The sequence below is a fragment of the Rhinolophus sinicus genome, chromosome 5, assembly GCF_057876585.1.
Source record: "Rhinolophus sinicus isolate RSI-liver-muscle chromosome 5, RSI-T2T, whole genome shotgun sequence".
Classification (NCBI taxonomy): domain Eukaryota; kingdom Metazoa; phylum Chordata; class Mammalia; order Chiroptera; family Rhinolophidae; genus Rhinolophus; species Rhinolophus sinicus.
The window spans coordinates 75,551,826-75,564,586 of record NC_142505.1 but is presented as its reverse complement, the minus strand read 5'-3'; the positions used below and the strand labels follow the sequence as shown (position 1 = coordinate 75,564,586).

The following is a 12,761-nucleotide window of genomic DNA, read 5'->3' as shown; positions in this document are numbered from 1 at the left end:
GCATGGTTAACTTTATTCAAGCAAAGAAGAAGAAAGAAGCAGGTTACTCCATAGACAGAGTAGCAGCACTCCTGCCCGAGTTTGAAACTATTTTTGGTGCCCGTTTAATTAGGGGCTGTACATTCAAACTTGTAGGAGGAATAGTAGGGTGTTTTGGAAGTGACGGAGATTTCTTCTTCTGCAGCTGGTGATAAGTTTCAAGGACAAGTTTCAAAAAGGGCTGAGAGTTCTTGTTCTACAGCCAGTCCTGCCTTTTATCTACCTCAATTTCATCTCTACAAATGCATTTTTAATATTGTGAAATGGCATTTAAAAAAATAAGATGGTTATTATGTGCGCAATATGTTTATCACATGCAGCAAGATGGTCCAACCTGGGTGTATGGAGGGAGGGGGATGTCATTCCTATAATTGAGCGAAGCAAAAGAGCTGAGCCCCAGGGCACTAAAATGGGTGCCCCTATGGAATTCTCCACTTTGACACAAGGCTGCCCAGATAGTCTGGAAGTAGCTCCTGGGCAGGAGGTAAGGGATTCTGCTTGTCCTTGAGAAGAAACTTCTGGAACCTAACACTTTCAAATGCTTGGTTAAACTCTCAAGTACCATGACCCGTCAGTTGACTGCTGAAGAGGACACTCCCTGTTGCTTTAAAGTGCTTTCATTCCTCTCTGACCTTCCTGCATTGAGTCAGGCTGACCCATGCTAGGCTCCCTGTGCTCAGGTATCTAAAACTCCATTACCAAGGCTTTACTGCAGCGGCGATAAGGAGAGCAGCTGAGGCATCAGTAGCACTTGTTAGGCCTATGAGACTACTGAGAAAGTTAAAAGCAAAGGACCAAGCTCCTGGAGGAGGAAAAAACATGTTCTCAGTGAGCTTCCCTTCAGTATGACGCATGTGGGGCTGCACCAGGGGCCACGCAGGCCACAGTCAAGTACCCGAGCTCCACGTCTCCACAAGGGCGGGGCGGCAGCCATGTTACTCCATCTTCCCAGAAGCCTCCACGCGGGTTGGCGGCGATAAAAAGGCGGGAGCGAGGCGGGCGGGTCAGGGTGAGCGTCAGGGTCAGTGCTGCTGGCCTGGGCCTTTGCTGCTTTGTATACCACTCTCTGGCTTCTCCTCAGGCCACCCCCTTGACGTTGACTCCCTCCCACAGTAGCTGGGCTCCTCAGGAAGGCGACCAGACAGGCAGTGGAGGGCCAAGAGGTCCTTTGAGGAGTAGGGTGAATGGCAATGTGGCCGCTACGGGTCTATACCCGCAAAAAGAGGGGCGGCCAGCGGCTCAGCATGACCCCGACGCCGGACCTAGGCCCGTCAGCGACAGTGGAGGCCCCCCCAGGTCCGGGCCGAAGGCTCGCTGCCCACTGTAAGCCCCGCTGGAGTGGCCTGGGGGCGGGACCGGGGAGGGCTAAGCAGGCGGAAGCCCGCGGGGCCGGGCCTTGGTCCCAGGGTCTCCGGAGCCCCGGCCTCCAGGGCTTTTGTCCTGAAACGTGCCTCCCTCATTCAGGCTGGAAAGGAAATGACAAGGCGCATGGTTTGCGGAAGATAGTGGAGAAAGCGGAGCAGAGTGTGCCGGGAGGTAGCAGCTCTGGGCCATTGAGGTGCGTAGTCACGATAGACAGCCCTATGCCTTCTGCTCTCCTCAAAATTGCAATCCTAATTTTCTGCTGAAAGCTTCTCATTCTAAGAGACAACAAAGAAAATAAATAGAATACTCTGATTTCACTCTTCACAGAACACAGACCCAGAAATTGGACTTAAGAAAAAATTATATGTATATAAAAGAAATCTTGCCAAGTTACCTAAAAGTAAGTGAGCTAAAACCTCCAGGAAAGCAGTCGTGGCATCAATAGGGTATTGGTACAATTCATCCGGTCCTTACTTTTTCCTAATGATGTCCCCGAAGATCCTTTCAGATTCTGAACAGTGAACAGAGACGTGGAGAGCCAAGTCCAGACGGTGCAAACTAATTGTGTTGTTTGTTAGCTCGCAGTTACGAGTTATGGGAGAGAGAAGCCTGAAAGAAAATAGCACTAGTGAAGAGACCCAGGATGAGAAGATTGCTCCGTTGAGTGTATGTATGCTTCTCCTATGATCCTTGAATACACTTAGTGTACCGACCAGCGGTGTCTGATGTACCTCCAGATGAAAGTATAATAGAGGTCTTTGTTCAATAGAGACTACATAGCTTTCTAATGTTTTTATAAACACTGATAGAACTCTTTAGACAAGGTCTTGAATTTTTGATTCTGGTAGTTTCATAGCCATGCGTTTTCGTGTTTTCTTTCCCTTGACAAAAATTTTTGAAATGTCTGTCACTGCCTAATTTTCTGCATTACAGATGTAAAATGTTTTTTTAATGTTTCTTATGTTTGATAGCATTTAAACATTTTAAAGGCATTTTCATGTTTTCCCATTAACAACTAGAAACAGGATTTGTTACCATTAGAATATTATATAACTTCTTTTTTTAAAAGATTTTTTATTAAAATACAGCTGACATAAAATATTATATTAGTTTCAGGTGTACCTCATAGTTATTTAACAGTACCCATCTAGTTCTATACAGTGTTATTACCACATGTTTGATTATATTCCTTATGCTAAAGAAGTGATCACCATGCTAAGTCCAGCAACCATCTGACACTGTACCACACTATCACAATATTATTGATCTTTTTTCCCTTTTTAAAATTTTCAGTTAGATTTGACATTCAATATTATTTTATATTAGTTTCAAGTGTACAGCATAGTGGTTAGACATTTATATAATTTAGGAAGTGATCCCTCTAACTAGTACCACCTGGCACTATACATAGTTTTTACCATATTATTGATTATATTCCTTTTACACCCTCATGACTATTTTTTTAATTAAAGTTTGTTAGGGTGACAATTGTTAGTAAAGTTACATAGATTTCAGATGTATAATTCTGTATTACATCATCTATAAATCCCATTGTGTTTTTACCACCCAGAGTCAGTTCTCCTTCCATCACCATATAGTTGATCCCCTTTACCCTCATTTATTACCCCCCTCCCTCCTTACCCTCTGGTAACCACTAAACTATTATCTGTGTCTACGAGTTTTTGTTTCTCATTTGTTTGTTTTGTTCTGTTTTGCTGTTTTTGGTTTACATACCACATATCAGTGAAATCATATGGTTCTCTGCTTTTTCTGTCTGACTTATTTCGCTTAGCATTATAATCTCAAGATCCATCCATATCATCGCAAATGGCACTATTTCATCTTTTCTTATGGCAGAATAGTATTCCATTGTGTATATATACCACAACTTCTTTATCCATTCATCTATCGAAGGGCATTTTGGTTGTTCTCATGACTATTTTGTAACTACCAATTTGTATTTTTTAAGTTTTTTGTTTTTTTTTTATAATTTATTTTTTAAATTTATTGGGGTGACAATTGTTAGTAAAATTACATAGATTTCAGGTGTACAATTCTGTATTACATCATCTATAAATCCCATTGTGTGTTCACCACCCAGAGTCAGTTCTCCTTCCATCACCATATATTTGATCCCCCTTACCCTCATCTCCCACCCCCCACCCCCCTTACCCTCTGGTAACCTCTAAACTATTGTCTGTGTCTGTGAGTTTTTGTTTCTCATTTGTTTGTCTTGTTCTTTTGTTGTCTTTGGTTTATATACCACATATCAGTGAAATCACATGGTTCTCTGCTTTTTCTGTCTGACTTATTCCGCTCAGCATTACACTCTCAAGATCCATCCATGTTGTCACAAATGTTCCTAGATCATCTTTTCTTACCGCCGAATAGTATTCCATCGTGTATCTATACCACAACTTCTTTATCCATTCATCTATCGAAGGACATTTTGGTTGTTTCCATGTCTTGGCCACCGTAAATAAAGCTGCAATGAACACTGGAGCACACGTGTCTTTATGGATAAATGTTTTCAGATTTTTTGGGTAGATACCCAGGAGAGGGATTGCTGGGTCATATGGCAATTCTATTCGTAATTTTTTGAGGAACCTCCACACTTCCTTCCATAACGGCTGCACCAGTCTGCATTCCTACCAACAGTGTATGAGGGTTCCTTTTTCTCCACAGCCTCTCCAACACTTGTTACTATTTGTCTTGTTGATGGTAGCCATTCTGACTGGGGTGAGGTGACATCTCATTGTGGTTTTGATTTGCATTTCTCTGATGATTAGTGATGTTGAGCATTTTTTCATATGTCTATTTGCCATTTGTATGTCCTCTTTGGAGAAATGTCTCTTCAAGTTCTCTGCCCATTTTTCAATTGGGTTGTTTGTTTTTTCGTTGTTGAGTTGCACGAGTTCCTTGTATATTCTGGATATTAGCCCCTTATCAGAGGCACTGTTTGCAAAAATCTTCTATTCAGTTGGTGGCCTCTTTATTTTGTTGATGGTTTCTTTTGCTGTGCAGAAGCTTTTAAGTTTCATATAGTCCTATTCGTTTATTTTAGCTTTTACTTCCATTGCCTTTGGAGTCAAATTCATAAAATGCTCTTTGACCCCAAGGTCTATAAGTTTAGTACCTATGTTTTCTTCTATGCAGTTTATTGTGTCAGGTCTTATGCTTAAATCTTTGATCCATTTTGAATTAACTTTGGTACATGGTGACAAATAGCAGTCCAGTTTCATTCTTTTGCATGTGGCTATCCAATTCTCCCAGCACCATTTATTGAAGAGGCTGTCTTTCCTCCATTGCATGTATCTATGTATCTTTTGATCTCTCCTCTAACTTCTTCTTTGACCCAGTCGTTCTTTAAAAGTATGTTGTTTAATCTCCATGTATTTGTGTTTTTTCCTGCTTTCCTTTTGCAGTTGATATCCAATTTCAAAGAATTGCTTGGTATGATTTCAATCTTCTTAAATTTGCTGAGACTGATTTTATGTCCCAATATATGGTCTATCCTTGAGTATGTTCCGTGTACACTAGAAAAGAATGTATAGTCTGATGTTTTAGGATGAAATGCTCTATAAATGTCAATTATGTCCATTTCATCTAATGTGTCATTTAGGGCTGCTATTTCGTTATTTATTTTCTTTAAGTCCCCTAGTATAATTATGTTTTGGTCAATTTCTCCCTTTAGTTCTGTTAGTAGTTGTTTTGTATATTTCGGTGCTCCCTGATTGGGGGCATAAATATTGATGACTGTTATGTCTTCTTGTTGTATAGTCCCCTTCACCATTATGAAATGTCCATATTTGTCTCTTGTTATCTTTTTCACCTTGAAGTCTGTTTCAGCTGATATCATTATGGCTACACCTGATTTTCTCTGGGTACCATTTGCTTGGAGTGTCAATTTCCACCCTTTCACTTTGAGTCTGTGCTTGTCCTTGTAGCTGAGATGTGTCTCTTGGAGACAGCATATGGTTGGGTTTAGTTTTTTGATCCAATCTGCTACTCTGTGCCTTTTTATTGGTGAGTTAAGTCCATTTACATTCAGGGTAATTATTGATATCTGAGGATTTCCTGTCATTCTATCCTTAGTTTTCTGGTAAGGCTATGTCTCCATTGTTTCTTTGCCTTTTTGTTGTTGTCTATTATTTCTGTGTGGTGGTATTCTATGATGTTTCCCTCTGTTTCTTCTTTTATTACAGTATATATTTCAGTTCTGGATTTGTTTTTGAGTGGTTACCCTTAAGTGTATGCAAAAGAAAGTTTGATATTTAGAGTATTCCATTTTCTTCAGCACGCTTACTTTCTCCATTCCCGTATTCCGGTTCAGGCCTTTACTCTCCCCCTTTTTGAGTTTTGGTTGCCACAAATTGTCCCTGTTGATGGTGGTCGAATAGCCTCCTTTAGTATTTCTTGTAGTGCAGGTCGTGTATTAGAAATTTCCCTCAGCTTCTGTATGTCTGGAAAGGTCTTTATTCCTCCTTCATATCTAAAGGATATCTTTGCTGGATACATTATTCTTGGCTCATGATTTCTCTCTTTCAATAGTTTGAATATTTGGTTCCATTCCCTCCTGGCTTGTAGAGTTTCTGCTGAAAAATCTGATGGTAATCTAATGGGCTTTCCTTTGTAAATTACCATCTTCTTTTCCCTGGCTACCTTGAGGATTCTTTCTTTGTCGTTGATTTTAGACAGCTTCAATACAATGTGCCTTGGCGAAGGCCTGTTGGGATTGAGGTAATTAGGTGTTCTATTTGCTTCTTGGATTCGAGGGTCCAGTTCTGTCCACAAGTTTGGGAAGTTCTCATCGACGATTTGTTTGAATATATTCTCTGTTCCCTTCTCTCTTTCTTCTCCTTCTGGTATGCCCATTATTCTTATATTGCTCTTTCTGATGGAGTCAGAAAGTTCTTGTAGAGTTCTTTCATTTCTTTTAAGTCTCAAGTCTCTTTCTTCTTCCATCTGTGTAATTTCCAGATTTCTATCTTCGATGGCACTGATTCTTTGCTCCATCTGGTCAACTCTACTACCTAGGCTGGTTATTTCATTCTTAATTTCTTCTATTGAGTTCTTAATCTCCAGAAATTCTATTTGGTTCTTTTTTCAAATTTCAATCTCTTTCTTAAAATGCTCATGCTGTTCTTTGATTGTGTTTCTGAGTTCATTTAACTGCCTATCTGTATTTTCTTGCATCTCGTTGAGTTTTTTCAGAATTGCAATCTTGAATTCTCTGTCATTTAAGTCACATATTTCTGTATCTTTAAGTGCCTTTTCTGGAGATGTTTCACTTTCTTTCTGAGCTATCTTGTTGCCTTGGTTATTCATGGCAATTACTGGTTTACTATTTCTCTTCCTAGACATCTACAGGAGTGGCTTCTGCAACAGGTTGATAGGAAGCGGTCTTTCTTTTGTTTTCCAGGACTTGTTGGTAGAATGTTTTATTTTTTCTCCGACTGCAGCTTATTTTTCTTCTCCCACACGGTAGTGCTATGTTTTCTCTGCACTATTCCAGCTTCTCACACAATGGGGGGATTCCCTGGGAGACGGGCTTCTCCTCTGTTAATAGTTCGTCTAGGTCACAGGGCACAGTGTCCCGATGGGTATGTGGAGAGCTTTTGATGTTCCAAAGCTCTTCCAGCTCCTGATTCAGAGCCTGTATGTTTCAGCAGTTCTGTTTACTCCTGCAGGGATCCGCCCAGATAGGTGGGGTCAGGGGCGGGGTGAGTTGTGAGAGGTGGCCCAGAGCAATGGCGGCGACCACCACCACAGCCGGTCCTGCTTCCACAGCTCTCCCCCCTTTGCCGGAACTAGTTGGGCTGCGAATCTGTGTCTGCAGTCCATAGTTCTCAGAACAGCAAATATTCTGTTCTTTTGATCTGACACTGCTACTGTTCTGTTTCTAGCACCGGGCAGGTGGGGGCAGGGCGAGCTCTGGGAGGGTAGGGAGGGGGCGGATCGTCTCAGTGCCTAAGGCTCCGTTCTCTGCTCGGCAGTGAGGGCTTACACCACCGTTTTCAGCCTTCTTCCCTCAGTCTTTTCTCCGAGGTCTCTGCCGTGAGCGTTGGGTTCAGCCGTGTTATATGCTGTCCCCTCAGCCCTGTGGGAAGTGGAGCCCTAGCAGTCCGAGTTCTTCCCTCTCCCGCAGCTGCGGTAGCTCTAGGAAATAGCGAGCTCAGAGCACTGAGCTAGGTCTGCGTTCTGTGCCCGCGCAGCTCCGTCTCCGCACTTCTCCCTTCCCTCCCCCCCCCCCTCGCGCGCGCGAATCTCCCACCTGTAGGTGAGTTTGGTAGTGGACCTCTTCGTCTTGCCTGTCTGCTGTGCAGGGAGTCCTTTGTGGAGTTTTTGTTGTGCAATTCGTTGTAAATTCCAGGGGAGCTTTACAGAGGCTCACCTCACGCCGCCATTTTTCCTCACCTCTCCAATTTGTATTTTTTAATACCCTCACCTTTTTCACCCTGCCCCCCACACTGCCTCCCATCTATCATCCTGATAGATCCAATACCTATCTGGCGCCATACATAGTTATTACAATATTATTGACTATATTCCTTATGCTGTACCCTGCATCCCCATGACTATTGTATAATAACCAATTTGTATTTTTTAATCCTTTCCTTTTTCTCCAATTCCTAACCACTTCCATCTTAAAGAAGTCCCTCTCCAGTTCCTCGTAATACTGGTTTGGTGATGATGAACTCCTTTAACTTTTTCTTGTCTGGGAGCTCTTTATCTGTCCTTTAATTCTGAATAATAGCTTCGCTGGGTAGAATAATCTTGATTATAGGTCCTTGCTTTTCATCACTTTGAATATTTCCTGCCAATTCCTTCTGGCCTGCAAAGCTGACATTCTTATGGGGGCTCCCTTGTAGGTAACTAACTGCTTTTCTCTTGCTATTTTTAAGGTTCTCTCTTTGTCTTTAATCTTTAACATTTTAATTATAATGTGTCTTGGTGTTGGCCTCTTTGAGTTCACCTTGTTTGGGACTCTCTGTGCTTCCTGAGCTTGTATGTCTATTTCTTTCATCAGGTTAGGGAAATTTTTTGTCATTATTTCTTCAAATAGATTTTCAATTCCTTGTTCTCTCTCTCCTCATTCTGGTACCCCTATAATGCAAATGTTGATATGCTTGATGTTGGCCCAGAGGCTCCTTAAACTATCCTGTTTTTTGGATTCTGTTTTCTTTTTGCTGTTCTAGTTGTGTGTTTTTCTGCTACCTTATTTGCTACATCGCAGTTTAATCCTCTGCTTCATCTAATCTACTGTTGATTCCCTGCACTATACTCTTCATTTCTGTTAATGTATTTTTTATTTCTGACTGGTTCTTTTTTATATTTTATCTCTCCATTTTTATGTTTCCTAACTCTTTGTTAAAGTTCTCCCTGAGATCAGTGAGCATCCTTATAACCAGTGTTTGGAACTCTGCATCTGATAGATTACTTGTCTTCATTTTGTTTAGCTCTTTCTCTGCAGCTTTGTTCTGTTCTTTCATTTGGGACATGTTTCTTTGTCTGCCCATTTTGGCTGCCTCCTTGTGTTTATTTCTATGTATTAGGTAAGGCTGCTATGTCTTCTGATCTTAATAGAGTGGCCTTATGTAGTAGGTGTACTGTGGGGCTCACTGGTGCAGTCTTTCTGGACACCTGAGCCACATGCTCCAGTTGTGTCCCTTGAATGGGTTGTATGTGCCCTCCTTTTGTAGTTGAGCCTTGGTTGATAATTGCACATCAATGGGATAGACTGACCTTGGGCTCACTGGTTGTGAGGACTGGCCTTAATGACAGTGGAAGAGTTGTTGTGCAGGGGCTGACCCTACAGAGCAGGATCTGCCTCAGCAGGGCTCTGGTGCCTGCCCATTCATCCCTTGGGAGAGTTGTACTTGGAGGCGGCTGGATGATGCTCCAGCTTGTTTTGAAGCTGGCCACTGGGGGCTCCAGGCCCAGGACCACTTTGGAGGGGATCTGCTATAGGTTAAGTTCAGCCACAGCCCATGCCCCACCTGGGGCCACTGGGCAGGAGCCACAAAGAAATCCACAGATGGCTGCTGCTCGTGCCATGCTTGGATGCTCCTTGAGAGGCCAAGCCGCGAACCAAGGCTGGCCGCCACTAGTGCCAGCCTAGGGCTGCTCAGCGAGAGGTACAGGATATGGTCAAGCCAGATGCTGCTTGTCTGGGTTCCGTGAACCTTTTGAGATACCCTAGGAAAGTCTGCAGCATGAGCTAAGGCAGGCAGTTTGTACGAAAAAGTCACTGGAAGTGGCTTGGGTGTGTCCAAAAGTTGGGCAAAAGACGTGGTCTCCAGTCGCCAGGGTGTGGCGAACTAATGGCAGAGACTCAGATATGGTGGCCACCTGTGTCTGCATATCAGGAAGGGGGAGGGCTCAACAAAGAAACAATGGCCTCTACCAGCTCCTCCATCCAGGAGAAAGCCACCTCTCCAGCCCCCACCCACTTCAGACAACTCAGTTCTCTACCATATGTCCCTGCCTCCTTTCCAGCTGTTGCCCAGCGCTGGAGCTCAGAGCGAGTGGTTCTGTTGGTGGGTAAGTCCGCACATGGTCCCTTTAAGAGGAGTGCTTGGGAATGCAGTCGCCCTCTGTCTTCACTGGTTTTTACAACCAGAAATTATGGGGACTTCTCTTCCTGGCACTGGAACCCTGGGCTGGGGTGAGACTGGGACTTCTCACTTCTCTGGGGGTAAGGGGGACCTCCACAGTTGTAATATCCCTCCCGATCTTCAATGGTCACACATGGGTGTGGGACCAGCCCATTCTGCATCTCTGCCCCTCCCAGTCTTCAGTTGGCTTCTTCTGCATGTCTTTAGTTGTAGAGCTTCAGTTCAGCAAGATTTTAGGCAATTCTCAATGATGGTTGTTTAGTAGTTTAGTTGTAATTTTGATGTGTTCATAAGAGAAGGTAAGCATAGCATTTACCTACTGTGCTATCTTGGTATCTCCCAGAAAATTATATAACTTCTTAATCTACTGTATTTCATTTGGATTCTGTATAATATTTTAAAGATGTATAGCAGTAGTTTGGAAAACTTGGATTTTAAAAATTGTCTGTGACTCTTCTGACATTGTCATTAAATTTGATAGTTGTGTTTCAGTGTTTCAATTTACATATTCCTCTATAACATGTTTTTGGGCAGAGGGCAGTTTCATTAAAAAATTTTTTTTCAAAAGGCTCTTACCCCAGGTTATAACAGTGTTAAGTGTTCCTTGTAGATGATTCAGATTATGCAAAAAAAGTGTTTAAGCAATTTCTTTTAATTTTTGTATATTTCTTTCCATTTTTTTGGCTGTGCCTTTTTTTCATTTTACATATTACCTGATTGTGTATTCCTCCAACATTAAATAGTCTTCAAAATATGATTTTTAGTGTCTGTATAGTGCTTTCTCTTATAGAAAGGTACTGTAATTTGTAGTACTGTTTTGCTGTGGTTGGACAGTTGAGATTGTTTCTAAGGTGTTGCTGTTATAGATATCATTAAACATCCTGCTGCAGAAGTTTTTTTTGTGTACCTGAAATTGTTTTCCTAAGACAAATACTTTGCAGTGGGTCAAAGGTTGGATCAGGTTTAAAGGTTTTGATTCATGTTTGCAAATTGACACCATCGTACCTGAAACTTTAAAAAAATGTCCACAATATTATATTTTAATATTTATTTTCAGATTTAATATTAAATATAAGATTATACCTGTGATCAATAGCTGAAATACTATTATACATATGAAACTAGTATACAAAGTTGACATTAGTTTTTCATTTTCAAAATAACCAAGTCAATGTGATATAATATTATAAGATAAAAGTATTCAATCTCATAATTTGTACTATATGTTTAATTCTTATAGGAGTCAGTGACTGATGACCTCCAGGTTGCCAGTAGTTCATCAGATAGTGAATTAGTATCAGGTAAGACTGTCAAATGTGAACTCCCTCAGTTATCTTTCCTACAAACATAAGCATCCATTTGTATCTCTTCCATCTTTCCATCTCAGTGGAAGTGGTATCTTTCTCCTAGTCCACGATGAATCCTTCTGCCTGTGCTGACCTTCATCCTCAAAGCCTTCAAATACACACCTGTAAATTACAGCTGTGTAAGTGCTACAAAAGAGAGATTGACTTCCGTGTAATTAATCAAGTTTTAGTTAGAGAGATTAGGGAAGGCATCCGTGAAGCAATGGCAATTCAATTGAGATCTGAAGAAGAGTAGATAGTAACTATGCAAAGAGGTGAGTAAAGAGTAATCCAGGGAGAGGAAACCGCATGTGTAAAGACCCTAACGTGGGACTGAGTGTTATGTGCTCAGTAAACTGAAAGAAGGCCAGTGTGTCTGTAGTACAGAGAAGAGGAGGAGATGTGATAATAAGTCAAGGTTAGACAGACATCTTAAAAAGACTGCTTAGTCATCTTAAAGGCACCCATAATTTAATATATTAATATTAAAAAAATGAAATAGAAAATAGACTATCTCTAATTTACAAACTGGTTGTAGTCTAAGAGTTCATTTGTTGATTGATATTTGAAACCTGGAATGCTTTTCTCATAATAAAATGTAAATGGTTAGGTTTTGAGCAGCCCATAGGATTAATCCTATTTAACATATAATTATTTTAATTCTATCTTGAAATCTAGTGACTTTGCAATATGATGAAAATTAATTCAGGACTTCATATTTAATGTGAAAGATTGAACATACACTTTTACTTCTCCCTTCTGAAACCTCACTGAAATATCACTAAAAGTATAAAGAAGGCGTGAAGCCACAAGATGGAGAAAAAGAGGGAGACCTCAGCTGACAATAGATTATCAACAATTTTGGAATCTGGAAGGTAGATAAATAAATCATAATTGGCCTAACAGACAAAAAAAATTTTTTTAGGGATAAAAAGCGGGTACCTAGAGTAAGAACAAACCAAGAAGCAAACTGACTTAGGCTGTAGGTTGAAAAATTAGAGGCATCACATATTCTTGAAAGAATGGGTATAGATAGTCTTGAAAATAGGATTTGGGGAAATCTTTAAAAGTAGCAGTTACATACTTTGATCCCTTCCCCAACACTGTGTGACCAGGCAACTACTCTTTTTCCCAAGTCTCTGGCAGTCCAGAGACTTTGAAGCAGAGGGTCTGGACTCAGGGGTGCTAGGTACTGCTCAGGGCGGAGGTGCGATATTGAAAACTAACAGTGGGGAGGGAGGAGGAGGGAAGGGAATTGTAAGATCTGTATACTTAGTGGTGAAACCTCCAGACCCCTTGTCCTACTCAGGAAAATATACCCAAATTAGGAGACTGGAGGATTTCTCTTTTGGAAACTTTTCTGCCCAAGAGAAGACCTATATTCTGGCAGTAA

The 12,761-nt window shown here is 41.3% G+C and overlaps 1 protein-coding gene across 1 annotated transcript in view; it reads left to right on the top strand.

Annotated features, from left to right (window-relative positions):
* The first annotated feature begins 1,229 nt into the window (after nucleotides 1-1,229).
* The window catches only part of MEIKIN (meiotic kinetochore factor), an 80,346-nt gene continuing 68,814 nt past the window's right edge, over nucleotides 1,230-12,761 (top strand). The window contains exons 1-4 of the mRNA XM_074314104.2: nucleotides 1,230-1,362; nucleotides 1,504-1,597; nucleotides 1,983-2,070; nucleotides 11,263-11,323. Of these exons, the coding sequence (XP_074170205.2) occupies nucleotides 1,230-1,362; nucleotides 1,504-1,597; nucleotides 1,983-2,070; nucleotides 11,263-11,323 (376 nt within the window). The remainder of the gene's footprint in view (nucleotides 1,363-1,503; nucleotides 1,598-1,982; nucleotides 2,071-11,262; nucleotides 11,324-12,761) is intronic.